General features: G+C 49.6%; 1 protein-coding gene across 4 annotated transcripts in view; it reads left to right on the top strand.

The window, feature by feature from the left end:
• PCNT (pericentrin) overlaps positions 1-19,188 on the top strand; it is a 159,775-nt gene that overhangs the window by 21,013 nt on the left and 119,574 nt on the right. For all 4 annotated transcript variants that reach the window (XM_069733270.1, XM_069733273.1, XM_069733271.1 and 1 more), the window contains exons 9-12: positions 5,548-5,636; positions 5,730-5,826; positions 5,922-6,253; positions 6,344-6,560. In XM_069733270.1, coding sequence (XP_069589371.1) covers positions 5,548-5,636; positions 5,730-5,826; positions 5,922-6,253; positions 6,344-6,560 — 735 coding nt within the window. The remainder of the gene's footprint in view (positions 1-5,547; positions 5,637-5,729; positions 5,827-5,921; positions 6,254-6,343; positions 6,561-19,188) is intronic.

The following is a 19,188-nucleotide window of genomic DNA, read 5'->3' on the forward strand; positions in this document are numbered from 1 at the left end:
TGGCTTCAGACGATGTGTAGGCTGCAGACGAATGGGGCGACGGATCCTTTCAAGATTCTGATATCCCCGAACCATCAACAGGCGAGCACGGAGAGTGTCGCCTCTCCGTATGCTCTCCTGTGACGTGGGATGCCAGGCCTGGGCTGATTCTTAGGGGCGACGGGTCCCTTCAAGGGCACCGGTCTCTCCCGGAAGCTGCTCCTGCACTATGGCACGCTAAGGCGGCTCTGCCTGCTTTTCTGGTGCTTCTCGCCTGCCACGGGAACGCTCAATTTTCTCGGCCACTACAATGCCCCTCACTTCTACCGTCCGCTGGCTGCAGAAATTTAGACCCTGGCTTCGGCCTATTCATGGAAGTCTCGAGGCTCCGCCCACATCTTGTCTGTGCTTGCGCCCCCCAAATTGGTGCTACTCTGCGAGATTTTACCACCTCTGCAACTCCCGGTGACCATCTTGGTCCACCCGGCCGGCTCTCACAGTGGCAACGGTTTTTGCATTAAAATGGCACAACGACTCTACATCAGTACCCAGGTAAAGAAGTACCTGACCAGTATTCCCTGGTCTTAAAGGCACATGACCAGCATGCCCTGGTCATAAAGGCACATGACCTGTATGTCCTGGACTTAAAGGCACATGGCCAGTATTCCCTGGTCTTACGCACATGACCAGTAGGCCCTGGTTCTTAAAGGCACATGAACAGTATGCCCTCCTCTTAAAGGCACAAGACCAGTATTCCCTGGTCTTAAGGGTACATGATCAATCAGAAGCCGGTCACCCTAAATGAGCTCAGGAGCCCTCCGCCGCTGATCCCAGTTTATCCCAGAGTACCTAGTCCCCCTCAGTGGACCTAGTCACTAACCGCAATCCATGGTTTCTCTGACTAAGACATTGAATCCCTCTGCGAACCCTCTGTGGCTCGGAGTGCTCACAGGACCGATATACATGGTCCCTCTCCTACATGGGAGCCGTCGGCTAGCAGGGGCCGCAAGTAGTCTAGAAACGTACAGGCATCTAGAAATCGGAAGTTTCATTTCCTGATCTCTCCCCAATGATTTGCTGAGAACAAGGCTCTGAATATGGATCGAATATTGCCTTGGATTGCCAGAGCCTCAAAAAAGGATGGACTCGCCTATTTATATCATCAACCAAATTGACGAGCAATTCACTGGACAGAAGCCTCTATGTGGGATGCCATACCTGACGGGCCCTTTTAAAGCCATCAACAGACGAGCACATGGAGTGTCGCCTCCATGTATCCTCTTCTGCATCCAGGCCTAACGCCAAACAACCTGCCCTGTCCACCCGGGGACCTCAACTCTGGGGATGTATAGAGGCACCCCTTTTTGGCGTCCGAGCACCCCCTTTGCATCACCACTATTTAGTGGATGATGCAAGAAGGCAGACGATTCCTCTCCACTTCCCTGTTAAGAGGATGGTAGATCGAGGGTTCCTAATAGTCTACTCTGCACGACGATGGCAAGATACGTTTTTTTTTTTCCTGACCTGCTGGATGCAGCCCTGCATTCTGCCACTTGGCAGACTACCCGGGTAGAATTTCTTGTTGTATACCTACCAGTATCTCTGCCCGATGTATCATCAGTTAAAATACTACAGACGGTCGGATAGCAAATCTGGTTCGTTCCGTCTTGCGGCTTCGAGTTCACCACTCTACCCTTCCTTAGCCGCCGCATGAGTTGCTTGAGCAATAGTCTCCTGGTCGGAGACCTTAACTACTTCGATTCACACAAGTAACCTTTTCCCGAAGACAGTACAGCTGTCCAATCAAATCTTCTGAGCGGGAGACTAACAAAGGATCGTATGTTTCCTACAGACCTGTCCAGGACAGTCTAGATCTAAGGGATCTTGGTTCCAAAAAGGAGGAATGAAAAGTAAGACCAATCCTGAACCTCAAACTTTTAACAACCTCTGACAAGGTCCTCCTTTTTCAGATGGAGTTCCTCCGCTCAGCCAATACTTCAACAGAAAAAGGTGGAGTTTTTGGCATCATTCGATATTGGGATGCTCACTCTCACATTCCTATTTTTCCCCTCTACAATAATCCCTTCGCCTTTCCATTCGCGAGCAGCATTTTCAAGTCACGACCTTGCCCTTTAACCTGGCTACCGCACCCAGAGTATTCGCAAGGGTCATGGCGGTTGTCATGTTCCTCTTGCACCCTAGAAGCATGGTCGTCCTGCCCTATTTGGTCGACTTTCTAGCAGCTCTTTCAGGACTACGCTGAGTTGTCTATAACACTTGCAATACCCTCTCACCTGGGCTGGCAGCTAAACTTAGACAAGTTTTCCTCATTTCCAGCCCAGCAGATCCTTTTTGAGGATGATCCTTCACAAGAACGATGGTAATTTTCTCTCGTGTCATGGTTGTGGTCCTTCAATAGGGAGCTCGCGCACTTGATCACTCATCCCCCTCAGTTTATTCGATTCGCTAGGACGGTTCTGAGGAAAAATGGTGACGACAATGGAAGCAGTTTCCTTCGCTCCGCTCGTTTTCAGCAAGTTGATCAGGTTTTCAAAGGGGTAGTCTCTGAGCTCCTTCCTCATCCAGGGCCTTCTCCTGGTCCAATAGTTATTAGTGACTACCAATGCCAGTCTTCTCCCGATCATTGCTCTGGGGATCCGAATGGTACGGCTAATCCTACAGCAGGTCCACTGCCTTCAGGCGGGTCACCCCATCCGTCTTCAATTGGATAATGCCACGGCTGTGCCATACGTCAATCATCTAGCAGGTACCCACTGTCAAGCACCATGTGCGAGGTACCTCACACTCTCTGATGGGCCGAGATCTTTCATTCGGTGATCTCGGCAGTACATATCCCTGGAGTAGAACACTGGGCGGCAGACATATTCAGCCGTCAGGGTTTCTCCTCAAGTGAGTGGGAACGTCACCCGGAAGTCTTCCATCAGATCTGCCTTAACTGGAGTACTCCAGATGTAGGTCAGGTGGTGTCCAAACTGAACGCCAATGTACTCGAGTTCATGGTTCGGCCTTGAGATCCAAGAGCATCGCAGTGCATACTCTGTTGTTCCATGGTACCAATTTCCATAACCCCTCTTCCACTACTTCCGAGATCTTTTTGGAAGCAGGAAGGGCCCCAGTTTCCCTGGGACACCTGCACTGACCATGCCAGGATTTCTCGCTTGCGGTACTAGTATTTTTCTGTCTTATTACAACAAAACTGCAAATATGGACTTCCTCGCAGGGAGTCTTCACCTGGTTCTTCCCTACCACATACCATTAGATCTGTGGGACCTTAATGGTCCTGGTGATCTTACAGTAGACTCCTTCTTTTTTTTTTTTTATCCGGACAGACTATCAGGGAAGGTCGCTCCCTTTTTTTCTCTGTGTTGTCATCCTGATGAGTCTTCAGAGCTTGCCGCTCTGTTCTTTCAGACTTTTTTCTTTACCATCAAGGCAAGGTTGCCCTCAGGCCACCCCCTTCCCTTGTTACCAAGGTGGTATTGTATTCCCACTGTTGCAGGGGCATGGTACTTCTCTCATCTCTTTTGGCTCCAGTCCAAAAAATCGGAATGGGTTCTCCATAATGTGGACAAAGTGAGTGCTCCGAGTAGGTACATATCGAGGACAGCGTCCTTCCGAAGGTTGGACACTTTATTTGGGCTTCCCGATGGCAAGAAGGTTTCCTGACGGTCACAGGAAGGGTTTAGCCGTTTCATTGGCCATGTTAGCCTGGTGGATTCGTTTAACCGTCCAGGAGCCCTTCTGTGCTAGATGTCAGCCTATCTCCCTGTCTGAGGGCTCTAAGCACCAGACGTCGGCAAGCACGGCTGCAGGCTTGCGGAATCGTTCAGTCCGCATGCATTCTTGAAGCACTATAATTCCCACACTTCCACAGATGTGAGTCTGGTAAGGCAGACTCTGCAGGTCGTGGTGGCGCACTTGTAAGTAGCGGTTACACAAGGCCTGATCTATTGTTGTCCCCACCCAGGGACTGCTTTGGGACGTCCCACGGTCTGTGTCCCCCAATGAGGCGAAGGAGAAATAGGGATTTGTGTACTCACCGTAAAATCCTTTTCTGAGCCATTCATTGGGGGACACAGCTCCCACCCTGTTATTAGCTTGTTTTTATAATTTGACATGCTATGCGCTCATATGTTGTTGTTCTTCTCCTACTGCTATTACACCAAACTGGTTAGCTGAGAGCCAGCAGGAGGGTGTATACTGCAGGGGAGGAGCTAACATTTTTTGTATCACTTAGTGGCAGCAGCATATACCCCACGGTCTGTGTCCCCCAATGAATGGCTCGGAGAAAAGGATTTTACGGTGAGTACACAAAAATCCCTATTTACTGAGTATAAGATGCACCCCAAATTTTGAGGAGGAAAATGGGGTGGGGGGAAATGCTGTCAAATGAGGGCTTGTCTTAGTCAAAATTTATCTTGCGGTGGTGGAGTTGGGTCACAGGAGGCAGAATTGCCGCTGCAGGAAGCCGGAGGTGGCAGGAGTGGGCTGGGAAGAGGAGCTATCTCGGCAGTGGACTTCATGAAAATGTCGGCTGTGCAGGCAAGAGTGGAGTCCCCGCTCTACACATTCCTCTCCAGGAGGTGGGCCTCAGTAAAATGGCCACCAGAGGCTGCACAGACTTAAGATCTTGGCTCGTCATTGCATCCAAGAGTAGAGATGAGTGAATTTGATCAGATCAGGGCTTATTCTGCAAACAGTAGTGATTACCGAAAGCTGCAGAGGGAACCCGGCTTCCTGGATCGCTCCTGCTGATCAGCTGTCTGGCACCGCATGTGTCACAGCTGTGTGACATTAACAACACATGCATGGAGAGCCCAACAAACAGGTTCTCCATGCATGTGTTGTGACTGTCTGCGACACATTCAGCTGCGGAGCAGAACAGCTGATCGGCCAGAGCGATTCAGGAAGCCGGGTTCCCTCTGCAGCATATTCGGTAATCGCTATTGTTTGACGAATAAGTCCTGACCCGATCAAATTCGCTCATCTCTATCCAAGAGTGGACAGTGCACCTTGGCTCCAATTACATATCCCCAAAGTCAACCACTTTGATATGGATTCATTCCAACCCTATCCCACACCTCAGACTGTTAATTCATATGGACGGTTTCCCACAATGGCAAATGATATAATTTTGTAAGAGTGTGTTGAGACATACTTCTCTTTTGTATAGAAAGGACACTGTGCCAATGTTGGCTTATGTGCTAGTTGATATGGGCTATTTTTTCACAAAGACCTCAGTTCCATGTGGGGGAAAAAAAACTGCAGTATGTGCTCTTCTGGTTTAAATTTATGGACCAAACTAATAGCTGGGCGCTTCTGCACCCGTTTGTAATGCAGATGGGTACCTGCAGCCAGTTACTTCCACAATAAACAGCTGCGACTGAACCAATAAATTTAGCGACCCATCTGACCATAGCCGAAGATGGAGGGTTTGGCGATGAAATGTTAATGATCACTGTAGTACTAATTGAGTTGAATATTCTTCTATAGATGTGGGTTTCTCAAGTGTAAAAACATTTTATTTATTTCTTTATTATATACTAGCATTTCTACCTAATACTAACAAAGAACAGGCCCAGGTCTATCCTCAACATCAGGAGAATGAAATACTGGATGAATGTGTTCTGAACCAGGTATTAAAGTCAAAGTATTCTAGTCTTCCACGATGTAGATGTTTTGTTTCTTTCTCTAATATGTACATTTTGTTTTCAACAAACACATTGCAGATTAATTATAGTGAGGTCAAAATAAAGTCAAGTGAAGAAATCCAACTTTTATGGTCTCAAGTTGACGGGTCCAGAGCCAGTCGCCAAGAACTTAATGGTACGTATTGCACTTCAGGTTTTCATCGCTTTTGTTTTTTTCCTTCAAACATGTACCATATACTAGTAAAATGTATCTGTATTTTATGGTTTTAGAGTTAAAACAACAGCTCATTGCCCGTTCTACACAGTTGGAAGAAATTGACAGAATGAGGAAAAACTTTGAGCAGGAACGGATAAAGCTTAAAGCTGAACATGAAAAGGAGATGGAAGAACTTCGGATTTACTTTGAGCAGAAGTCCAGCTCTGCAGAGGAGACCTACAGAGAAGAGCTGGAGATACTGCATCAGCGTCTTAAAGAAATGAATGAGGATGAGAAGGTGGAGATGACTCCCCTGAACTGTTCTACTTTGACTTTAGAAGAGTCTTTTGAAAGTGAAAAGTTAGAATTTCTACAGCATTTGACAGATCAGCTAGAGGAACACAAGGTTAGTCTGTATATTTTACTCCAGACCTGGTTGTTTGTGATTTACTTTTGCACTTTGCAAGTTTTGCTTTTTTTTCCGTGTCTTGGGCAGGAAGAACTTGCTTATTCACGACTTCATGTAGAAGAGAGGCACAAACAGGAGCTAGAAAACCTCCGTGCAGCCCTTAGCCTACAGTACAAAGAGGATGTGTTAAATCTTAAGATGGACCTGTCTGAAAAGTATACATCTGAGATTGAGGCATTAAAGAAGAAGCACTGTCTGGATCTGGAGAAGCTGAGAGCTAGATTATCTGAGGAGCACATCAGAGGTGACTTGTGATTTGTCATTTTATGCTAGAAATATATAGCATTTTTCGCAAGAAAAAAAGTCTGCATTCTACAATCCATACATAATATAAAATAAAACGGTAAATGTATACCGATATAATGATTAGCAGCATCTCCAAAGGCAAATTTAATTCTATTTTGCTGATGGGAATTTCCATGAAATCTTCTACAAACAGCTGACAACTACTTTTTAAAGCAATAGTTAAATTACCATCCTACACCAACTTTTTTATGATACCCGGGTGGTCTCTGTTTACCTGGCCTCGGCAATGAATTTGCTAGTCTATGCCTAAACTTTTGCAAGTAATCTCTGGCTGTAGTGGAAATGTGGTGCTACCACTGAGAACTCTTGCAACCAGTGATTGGCCGCAGCGGTCAGTTTTAAGATGACATCCAGGTAAATCCATTGGGTAATTATGAAAATGCTACCACCAGAGCAGTAAGGGATTGATACACTTGAATATTATTAATTTTTTTATTTTATACCATTAACGGCTGTTTGTTAAAATTTCATGGAGCTGGGAAATCTTTATGTTCAAGAATGGTATAGACCAAACCTGAGCTAAGTGCGATCTAAGACCCACATCCAGCCCTTTGGCTGTTCCTGTCTGGCCAGTGGACTGAGACAGCAGAAGTGCTGAAAACCGTGGCCCTCTGATCCTCAGGGTGGGGGATCATGCTGTATATTGGGGTGCTATGGGTGATCACGCTGTTTATAGGAGGGGCTGTGCTTGGAACTTTATATGGGGTGCTGTGTGTGGGATCATACATTGTGTGTATATAGTGGGAGATTGTACTCTATTGAGGAAGAGCACAATATGGGGGACTCTTGCTGTATAAAACAGGGCTCAGGAACCTTTTTTCCTGGCAAGAGCCATTTGAATATTTGTACCTCGGATGTGTATTGAGGTGGGTGTGTTCTGGAGTTTGGGGGTGGGGTGGACTGTGTGGGGCCATTATACCGTGTGTTGGCCGGGCCAGTTTTAAACAAAGTTGGACCTTGGGCAAAACTTTAAAATGGTGTGGTGGGGGGGGGGGGGGGGGGGGGCGCCTTAATGCTCACATATTGCATCAGGACACAGAAACGTTTTGGTTGTATTTGGATGTGCTGAGTCCGAGACAGTTAAACGGACATTAGTATTGAAAGATAGGAGACAAAAAAAGCGCAAATAGGGTCTTATCCCCAGGATTGTTCTTAATCAATTGTGAGAGAACTGCTCACCTGGTAGTACACAGTACAAGCGTGTAGTTGTCAGCTGCTGCAGATCCACAGGTCGGCGTTGCGACCTCTCAGAACCGTTATAATAAATGAAATGTGGATTGCATCTGCGCTGCTGCGACAAATAATAGATCCAGATATACTGTTAGGGTGTTCGGGTGGTTTATTCAACGCGTTTCGAAGCTCAAAGGCTTCTTCTTCAGGAAGTTTCCACACACAGATCGGCAGTATACACCCTCCTGCAGGCTTCCCAGAGAACCAATTCTTGCTTAGTGTCCATAGGAGGCACACGGACGGGTCTGCTATTCAGACCAAAAACTCTTTATTTTTACACTTTTGACTTTATTTTTTACATTTGGACAAAGGGGCAACAGATCCTTTCAAGGCTTCGATCTCCCCAAACCATCAACAGGTGAGCACGGAGAGTGTCTTCTCTCCGTACCCTCTCCTGCGATGTGGGATGCCACGCCTGAGCTGATTCTTGGGGGAGACGGGTCCCTTCAAGGGCACCGATCTCCCCACATCTTCAACGGATTAGAACATGAAGTGTCGCCTCCACGTTTTCTCTTCCACATCCAGGCCTATTGCTGGACATTCATCCCTGTCTCACCCTAGGGGATTAACCCCTTGGATGTACAGAGGCCCACCTCGTGGCTTCCAAGCAGCCCTCACTGCACCACCACTGTTAAATCGGATGGTCCTTCTCCTCCTCCCTCCTAAAGGGATGGTGGATTGAGGGTTTTCCCCCCTATCCCTGCACCGTCCAAACTAGCAGCAGCACAGGAGGACCTGCAGCAAGCTGCCTTACCTACCACCCGGCAGCCTCTCTGGTTAAGTGTGGGGGCTGGAGGGCTCCCTTCAGGTGGTGTGGTGTTTAGTCCCCGGCTTTGGCCCTGTTCTAGGCCGCAACCCCCAACTCCGCCCATGCTATGACGTGATGCGGAAGCCCCGTCCACCGATCCTGGCGCTTCTCGCACAGCACGAGAAGCGCCTCTCAAATCTCGAGGGCCATCTTTCTCCCCCCCAGACTGCCTCAGCACTATCTATCAGGAGGAAGCAGGGGTCGCGCAGGGTCCATGCAGGAGGAGCGGGGACACAGACCTGGCAAGGTAGTGCAGCATTTTAGATTTCTCCTCCCTGCTGTAACCGCTTCTTTTCTCGGCAGTACCCCCTTCTCATCAGCCCCTAATATTATAGGGCCACATAGAAGGGTACATCATGTCCCAGCCTAAGGCATCAAAAAAGTCTAACAAGACTATGGCTATATTCTTTACTTCATGCTACTCCTGCCAATCTGTTTCCTAAGGCTCTGCAATTCCTGTGCCCCCAACTGCGCTCAGGAGCCTTCCACCGCCACCGAGCCCAGAGTACCTAGTCCCCCTGAGTGGGCTTCGTAACGGTCTGTCCATGGCTTTGCTGGCCAAAGCGACTGAATCCCTCCGTGATCCTTCGGGGAACCAGAGTGTTTGCAGGACTGATGTACACTGATCCTCCCAAAGCCAGGAGCAGTTGGTTAGCAGGGGCCATAAGCACTCTAAAAGCCGTCAGGCACCTAGAAAACTGATTTGTAGCACGTCTCCTGAGCGGACATGTGCCTTGTCACCTCACAGCTCCTTTTCTTGCTCTCTCCAGAGTTCAGTAGCGAAAGCGAATCTGATGGTTCCTTAGATCCGGGTTTGCGACTTTCAGAAGACGATGGATTTACTAATTGAGGCAGTCAGCCAGGCTTTAAGAGAACTAAACGCTCTCATAAGGCATTTGCTATTCATCCTGAATTTAGAGCCATAGTTAATAGGCACAGAGTCCCCAGATAAACGCTTCACAGGACAACGGCAAGTATCTTTTTTTCAGCTGATCTGAAAAAGGACTAGGCTGAATTTCCAGTGGTAGATCCCCCCAGTATCCCGCCTAGCATCCAAAACTCTCCTGTCCATGTCGGATGGCTCATCCATCAAAAATCTCACTGACCGTCAGATGGAAGGCTTGACCGGCTCTGTTTTTGAGGCCTCAGGTTCGGCTCTCTATCCATCCTTTGCTGCAGCATGGGTAGCTAAAGCTATGGTTTTTCTGGCCAGAGACCTTAACTAATTCACTTCAGAATAGTAACCTTCCTTCAGAGGCGGCGCGTCATGCCAACCAAATTTCCCAGGGAGGCGATTACCTAGTACATGCATCTTTGGATGCAGCCGGTTGGGCTGCTCAGTCAGCAGCCAATTCCATCTCTATAAGAAGGTCATTATGGCTGAGTGGAAGGTGGACTCTGCATCAAAAAAAGTCTCTCACCTCCCTTGCCTATCAAAGCAGTCGCTTATTTGGTGAAAAACTTGATCAGTTCATTTTCGATACTACGGGAGGAAAGCTTAAATTCCTTCCCCAACAGAGACTTGGGCGTCCTTTTCGGAGAAAGTATCAAATTGTTTACTTTCTCTCCAATTTAAGCTGGGCCACTACCACTACTTTGTCCGGTTCAGGACGTTCTCCACGAAGAGATGGACTCTGGTCTCGTACAGACCTAACCAGCATTGGAAGTCCCGACCCAAACAGTCGAGGCCTAAGGGACCTAGGTCCCAGAGATTTTCCTCACGCTGACTGACTGGCTTTCCATCGTCTCCCGACGAGTGGGTCAGAGATCTGGTGTCGTCGGGATACAAAATCGACTTTGCTACTCGCCCCCTTCAAGTTTTTCCCTCCCGTCCTCCGTCTTCAGAGGCAAGGGCAGAGGCTTTCTCCCGGGCCATAGACGCATTGCCTCACGATGGCGTCATTGTCCCCGTCTCAGAAAGTGAAAGGTTTCAGGGTTTCTATTCAAACCTTTTCGTCCTAAAGAAGGACGGAAAGGTGAGACCCATACTAGACTAGAAGTCTTTTCTACCCATTCAATGTCTAGTGGTGACTACCGATGCCAATCTTTCGGGCTGGGGAGAAGTCTTCCGCCACCACACTGCTCAGGTCCGCTGGTCAATTCAGGAATCAAAGCTACCGATCAACGTTTTGGAGATCCGTGCTACTCGACTGGCCCAGTGTTATGATGCCTGGAGTGGACCCACTGGATCACTGTGACGACTGTTCCCAGGCGAGCTGACCAGGTGGAACTGACCCCTATACAGGGTTCGTTAGGGGCAAGCCTAGAAGGGAGACACACCGTGATAGCTTATGCCAGAGGGGCGGTTCGAGGACAATGAGGATAATGGAGTACCCACCGAGGACCAGATGGGTGGAGCAGCCACAGAGAAAATCCGGGACACGGCAGGGTTCACACAAATGAGTACAGGATACAGGACAGAGCCGAGCACGCACACACTGGAAGCGTACAGGAGCAGAGCACGCCCTGGAAGCGTACCGGGACTGAGCACAGCACGCACGCACTGGAAGTGTACCGGGACTGAGCAGAGCACGCACTGGAATCGTACCGGGACCTGACATACTGAAACCTAAATGGACCTGGTGGGAGCACGGAGGGACACAATAATAATCAGGCGCTTCCTCTAGCAGGAAGCAACCTGATATGCCCGGAGGCCGCTGCCCAGGCAGAACAGCGCTTCCGGGTCAGTACAACCCGGCATCATAAAAAAGCCGGGAGTGCGCGCGACCGCAACCTAAGCGGCCTAGTGCGCATGCGCGGGGAAAGGGCTCCCCACCTCAGCCGAGGACCCAGAGGAGAAGGAATACGGCGAGGGACCCAGGAAGCAAGGTGAGTATCACAGTGCGCCGTAATAGTACCCCCTCCCTTACATCCCCCTTTCTTAAGGCTGGAAAGAAATCTTAAGATACAAGGAGCGTTGATGTTCTCCCGTGGTTCCCATGACCTCTCAGGCCCATACCCCTTCCAATCAATCAAGAAGGTTTTCCCCCTAACCTTTCTCCTGGCTAGTATATCTTACTTCAAAAACGTTATCTGTGCTAACAGGTGTCGGAGAAGAACCAACAGACGAATGAAGGCGGTTAAGAACCACAGGTTTAAGGAGAGACACATGGAAGGAGTTGAAGATACGGAGCGACACAGGCAACCTTAGCTTCTAGGTTGCATCATTGATTCGAGCCAAGTTCTCAAAGGGACCCAGTTTATAGGAGGGAATCTTGTTTCGGACGCAGAAAGGACAGAAAGCTGAAATTTTTTTTGCCATCTTTGCGCAAGGATGGCCACCAGTAGTGGCAAGAGATAAGAAAGTACGTCTTTTTAGTTCCAGCATGACCGGCAATTTTTGAAGAGTGTCCCCAGTGCAACACCCTCTCTCTGTCTTTCTCAGAGACGAATGTCTTATAGGGCAGTAAGGTAGCAATCCGAGCTACCGAGATGATGATTTTGTAGGGATCAATAATGTGGGATGGTTCCTCTTCAAAATCAGCCGACTGGAAGAACCTCGACAGTGCATCAGCCTTAACGTTCTTCTCGCCTGGACGGAAGTGAAGCTCAAAAGCAAAACGGGCTAAGAACATGGACCACCCGAGCTTGCCTTTGGGCCGACAAAGTATAAGCTTTTGTGATCGGTGATAATTATGAAGGGGTGTACCGCGACTTTCAGAAGGCTGCCACTCCTCCAACACTAACTTGATGGCCAGTAGTACGGTCACCGAGTTGCGTTCTGAAGTAGAAAATGCCTTGGAGAAAAATCAGCAAGTGATCAAACGACCGGATGACGACCTCCTGGGAGAGCACAACCCCGACCCCTGTGGAGGAGGCATCCACCTCGAGAATGAATGGTCTATTAGTGTCTGGGCAATGAAGTACCAGCGTTTGTGTGAAGGCTTGCTTCTGAGTCTCTGAAGACCAAACACTGGATCAGCTCTCTTGCGAATAAGTGACGAGCGGTGCATGGTCAACGAGAAGTGGGACACGAACCACCTGTAATAGTTCTCGAAACCGAGGAATCTTTTTGGATGGCCTTCACCACAAGGGGTTGCGGCCAGTTGAGGATGCTGGACACCTTTTTGGGATCCATCTTTAAACTGGAATCAGAGTTGATGTACCCCAAAAAAGGCAGAATGTCAGTTCGAAGATACACTTTTCGTACTTGGCGTATAGATGTTCTCTCTCAAATTAAATAACAATTGACGACGAGAATGTCGTCGAGGTACATCACAACGCAGGAATTCAAAAGATCCCGGAAGACTTAATTTATAAACTTTTGAAACGCTGCAGGAGCATTGCAGAGACCGAAGGGCATGACCAAATATTCGTAGTACCCATCCCAGGTGTTTGAATGTGGTCTTCCACTCGTCTCCAGCACGGATGCGGACCAAATTGTAGTCCCCACAGAGGTCAAGCTTAGTAAAAAAAATTCTAGCTCCTCGCAGACGATCAAAGAGCTCAGGGGCAGTGGGTACTTGTTCTTGATGGTACTTTTCATTGAGCCCTCTGTAGTCAGTGCAAGGACGAAGTGAGCCGTCTTTCTTCTTGACAAAGAAGAATCCAGCGCCAGCGTAAGAGGAAGGCTTTCTGATAAAGCCTTTGGCCAGACTCTCCTCAATATACTCCAACATTGCTTGCGATTCAACTGGAGAGAGTGGATATATTCTGCCCCTGGGAGGCGTAGAGCCAGGAATGAGTTCAATCGGGCAATCATATGGCCGATGCGGGAGGGGGGGGGGGGGGTTTGGGGAGGGAGACTCTACCTCCCTCTTACAAAAGACATCTGCGACGGACCAATAAGCGACTGGTAATCCAGCCGGAGTGGAGATGGGACGAGAAATTTTGGCAGGGCGAACTGATAACGGGCATTTATCATGGCAGTGCTGGCCCCAACGAAGAACTTTCCCCGAGCAACAGTCCAGGATAGGTTCATGCGCTCTCAGCCAAGGTAGCCCGAGAAGAATTGCATGGGATAAATTGGGCAAGATGTATAATGCGATTCTCTCGCAATGCCGAGCCCCCACGTGCAACTCCACCTCTTCGTGACGGTCTCTTGTAAAGGCCTTCCATCCACAGAAGAAATCAGACGTGGCTCCTTTAGAATCCTGACCGGAATCCGGTGCTTCTTAACCTCCTCCAGACTAATGAAGTTGCCGGCCACGCCCGAATCCAAATACGCCAACACAGTAGCTCCTATTCACAGAAGTCATCTGCACAGACCTAGTTAAAGCTAGAGAGGAGTTGCACACACCCAGGGAGGCCTCTCCTACTTGACGTAGGTGAAGCAGTTTCACATCCGAATGGGGCAGGAACGGAGTAAGGCTATGTGCACACGTTCTGGATTTTTCAAATTTTTTCGCTATAAAACCGCAAAAAAAAACCGCATCTCTTAAGCATCCTATTATTAGAATGCAATCCGCTACTTTTGTGCACATGTTGCGGTTTTTTTCCGCCAAAAAAAATGCATCGCGGAAAAAAACGCAGCATGGTCATTAATTTTGCGTATTTTTCACGATTTTGCTCCTATATTATTGCACTGGGGAAGCTCCGGGGGCAAAAAGGCGAAAAATCTGCAAAAGCAAAAAACCCCCCCAAAAAACGCATGCTTATTTCCTGCTTTAAAAAGTCCGGTTTGGGTAATTTCTGCAAAAATTCCTGACGTGCACATAGCCTAAATGCGAAGCACTGCCACAATAAAAGCAAAGCCCTTGTGCAACCCTCTCTTTCTGACACTGATCCGCCATCTTGACCTGATCCACCTGCATAGGTGCAGGCGCAGGAATGGAAGAGGACGCCACAGATCACGAGCTGAGCGATCTATTAATGGAAGAAATTGGACGATGGTACCTCCTCTCCCGAACGGACTCCCTGGAGCGCGCCTGAAAGCATAGATCAATTTCTTGTTTCCAGAGAGATCAAATCCGGCATTGATTCAAAAAACCCTGACACAGCTTTGGGTCACCATTATACCAGGGTGGTTTACCTAGACCGGGTGGAGGGTGCGGAGAGGGATCAGGGTTATGAGACTCAGCTTGGGCAGAGGCTGTGGCGGCAGACTGAAGGGAGAGTAGACGGTCATCCATTGAAGCCATATAGCTTAATACGTGAGTCTGGGTGTCACACTATTTAACTAGCTCTTGTTGGAGACTAGCGAGCTGGGAAGCATTCCCAGGGTCAGAGGCCTGTGAAGCGGGCAACCGAAATTCCATGGACTTCATGAACGAAATTATATGTGTCTAATTCTCCCTCAAGTACACAAACTCCTGAGCAGCAGCCGAGTCACGAGCTGAGTCCATGGCCTGATTATTCTGTTTATGATTTTTGGATTGGACCCACTGGATCGCGTTGACGACCGTTCCCAGGCAAGCTGACCAGGTGGAACAGACCCCTACACAGGGACTGTTAGGGGCAAGCCTAGGAGGGAGACACACCGTGATGGCTCATGCCAGAGGGGCGGCTCGAGGACTAAGAGAATAAGGGTACTCGCCGAGGACCAGACAGGTGGAGCAGCCACAGAGAAAACTCTGTACACTGCAGGGTTCACATAGAGGGTACCGGATGCAGGACGGAGCAGAGCACACACTGGAAGCATACAGGGACAGAGCATAGCACACACTGGAGGCGTACAGGGACTGAGCACCGCACGCAAGCACTGGAAGCGTACAAGGGCTGAGCAGAGCACGCAAGCACTGGAAGCGTACAGGGACTGAGCAGAGCACGCACACACTGGAAGCGTACAGGGACTGAGCAGAGCACGCACTGGAAGCGTACAAGGGCAGAGCACGCACGCACTGGAAGCGTACAGGGACTGAGCAGAGCACGCACTGGAAGCGTACAGGGACTGAGCAGAGCGAGCACGCACTGGAAGCGTACAGGGACTGAGCAGAGCACGCACACACGCACTGGAAGCGTACCGGGACTGAGCAGAGCACGCACGCACTGGAAGTGTACAGGGACCTGACGTACTGAAACCTAAATGGACATGGTGGGAGCACGGAGAGACACAATAATAATCAGGCGCTTCCTCTAGCAGGAAGCGACCTGATATACCCAGATGCCGGTGCCCAGGCAGGACAGCGCTTCCTGGTCAGTACAACCCAGCATCATAACGAAGCCAGGAGTGCGCGCGACCGCGGCCTAGCACGCATGCGCGGGGAACTGGATCGCCAGTGCGGCCGATGACCCAGAAGAGGAGGAGGAGAAGGAACAAGGCGAGGGACCCGGGAAGCTAGGTAACTATGACAGTGCGCTTTAAAGGGAACCTGTCACCCCCAAAATCGAAGGTGAACTAAGCCCACCGGCATCAGGGGCTTATCTACAGCATTCTGTAATGCTGTAGATAAGCCCCCGATGTATCCTGAAAGATGAGAAAAAGGTTAGATTATATTTGCCCAGGGGCAGTCCCGGTTCTGTTCTGGTCCGATGGGCATCGCGGTCTGGTCCGGGGCCTCCCATCTTCTTATGATGACGTCCTCTTCTTGTCTTCACGCTGCGACTCCGGCGCAGGCATACTTTGCCTGCCCTGTTGAGGGCAGAGCAAAGTACTGCAGTGCGCAGGTGCTGGGCCTCTCTGACAAAGTACGCCTGCGCCGGAGCTGCAGCGCGAAGACAAGAGGACGTCATTGTAATATGGGAGTCCCTGGACCAGACAGCGACGCCCATCAGACCAGAACAGAACCGGGACCGCCTCTGGGTGAGTATAATGTAACCTATTTTTCTCATCTTTCAGGATACATTGGGGACTTATCTACAGCATTACCGAATGCTGTAGATAAGCCCCTGATGCCGTGGGCTTAGCTCACCTTTTGATTTTTGGAGGTGACAGGTTCCCTTTAATACCCTGCAGCACTTCTATCATCTTCTGGGGGGTCACCCCATCCGTATCCAATCAGACAACGCCACGGCTGTGACATACATCAATCGGGGGTAGCCGCAGTAGGGCGTCCATGTCTGAGGTAACTGACATCCTTCGCTGGGCAGAGAGCAACCACTTGTGATCTCAGCGGTGCTTATTCCAGGAGTGGAAAACTGAACGGCGGACTTCCTCAGCCATCAGGGTCTCTCTTTGGGGGAGTGGGAGCTCCATCCGGAAGTTTTCTCCCAGATCTGTCTTCGCTAGGGGATCCCAGATGTGGACCTCATGGCGTCCACCTCATGGCATCTAGACTGAATGCCAAGGTTCCCCAGTTTATAGCGAGGTTTCGGTGTCGACGCTCTGTTTCTTTCATGGCAGCAATTCCGCCTTCCGTACATTTTTCCTCCTCTACCGTTACTCCCCAGAGTAATCAGGAACATCAAGGCGGAAGGAGTACCAGTGATCCTGGTTGCTCCCGATTTGGCCTTGCCGCACCTGGTTTGCAGAGTTGGTACGCCTCGTCGCTGACATTCCCTGGAGACTGCCGGATCAGCCAGATCTGCTCTCACAGGGCCCCATCTACAACCAGAACTCAGAGGCCCTGTGTTTATCGGCGTGGCCTTTAAATCCTGGTTCTTAACCCAGGCATGGTTTTCTCAACAGGTCATTTCCACCATGGTTAGTGCCCAAAAAACCTCATCGGTACGCATCCATCATCGTACCTGGAAGACATTTTTTGCTTGGTGCAAGGATCGTGGTCTTTCTCCTTGTTTTCTCAGTTCCCACCCTTTTAGCGTTCCTACAGGCCGGTCTGGACTCCGGGCTGGCACTCGGCTCTTTCAAGGGCCAAATCTCCGCTCTTATTGGTCTTATTTCAGATGCGTCGCTTCAAAACTTCAGGTTAAGACTTTTCTTCAGGGGGTGTCACATGTCGCTCCTCCCTATGGCATGCCTTTAGAGCCATGGGACCTCAACTTGGTGCTAAGTGCCCTTCCGGAACTTCCATTTGAACCACTTCAGGACATTTTGCTGGTCTTTCTGTCCTGGAAGGTTGCCTTCCTTGTGGCGATCACATCGATCAGAAGTGTTTTGGAATTAGCCACTTATCCTGCTGGGCGCCTTTCCTTATCTTCCATCAGGACAAGGTTGTCCTCAGCCCGTCGCTGTCCTTTTTGACAATAGTCGTTTTTTCCATCTTAACGAGGACATTGTTCTTCCTTCCTTTTTGTCAGCCCCTATTCGCACAGTTGAAAGAGCTCTGTCCAGAGCTCTGGGAAGATACGTCTCAATGACCGCATCCTTCAGAAGAACAGATGCTCTCCAGGAATGTCACAGGAAGGCTCTTGCCGCTTCTAATGCCACAATAGCCAGGTGGATTCGCTTCACCATCTAGGAGTCAGAAGTCAGCCCATCCCAATGGAAATCACACTCCACTCGAGCGGTGGGAGCTTTTTGGGCCATTCTGCACCAGGTGGTGGCAGAGCAGGTCTGTAAAGCTGCGACTTGGTGCAGTTTACATACCTTTGCAAAGCACTATAATATTTACTTTCATGCTTCAGCGAATGCGAGTCTGGGCAGAAGAGTTCTGCAGGCAGCCGTGGCGCACATTTAGGCAGTTCTTGCATGAAGCTTAATTCTTTCTGTTTTCCCACCCAGGGATTGCTTTAGGATGTCCCATGGTCTGTGTCCCCCAATGAGTCAAAGGAGAAACAGGGATGTTTGTGTACTCACCGTAAAATCCTTTTCTCCGAGCCGCTCATTGGGGGACACAGCACCCACCCTGTAAGCCTTTCGGCTTATATGGGTTTTGCCTGTTCTTTTAAGTTTACATGTTGTACTCTTCTATGTTGTTACTATTTGTTCCTACTGTTTTTGCACCAAACTGGTTCTCTGGGAGCCAGCATGAGAAGGAGGAGCTAACTTTTTGTTAACTAAAGGTACCATCACACTAGACGATATCGCTAGCGATCCGTGACGTTGCAGCGTCCTGGCTAGCGATATCGTCCAGTGTGACAGGCAGCAGCGATCAGGCCCCTGCTGTGATGTCGCTGGTCGGGGAAGAAAGTCCAGAACTTTATTTCGTCGCTGGCTCTCCCGCTTACATCGCTGAATCGGCGTGTGTGACACCGATTCAGCGATGTCTTCGCTGGTAACCAGGGTAAACATCGGGTTACTAAGCGCAGGGCCGCGCTTAGTAACCCGATGTTTACCCTGGTTACCATCGTTAAAGTAAAAAAAACAAACACTACATACTTACCTACCGCTGTCTGTCCTCGGCGCTCTGCTTCTCTGCTCTGGCTGTGAGCGCCGGGCATCCGGAAAGCAGAGCGGTGACGTCACCGCTCTGCTTTCCGGCCGCTGTGCTCACAGCCAGACCAGAGAAGCAGAGCGCCGAGGACAGACAGCCGAAGGTAAGTATGAAGCGTTTGTTTTTTTTACTTTTAGGATGGTAACCAGGGTAAACATCGGGTTACTAAGCGCGGCCCTGCGCTTAGTAACCCGATGTTTACCCTGGTTACCGGCATCGTTGGTCGCTGGAGAGCTGTCTGTGTGACAGCTCTCCAGCGACCAAACAGCGACGCTGCAGCGATCCGGATCGTTGTCGGTATCGCTGCAGCGTCACTTAGTGTGACGGTACCTTTAGTGTCAAGCAGCATACACCCACGGACTGTGTGCCCCAATTAG

Source organism: Ranitomeya imitator, chromosome 7 (genome assembly GCF_032444005.1).
Source record: "Ranitomeya imitator isolate aRanImi1 chromosome 7, aRanImi1.pri, whole genome shotgun sequence".
Lineage (NCBI taxonomy): Eukaryota > Metazoa > Chordata > Amphibia > Anura > Dendrobatidae > Ranitomeya > Ranitomeya imitator.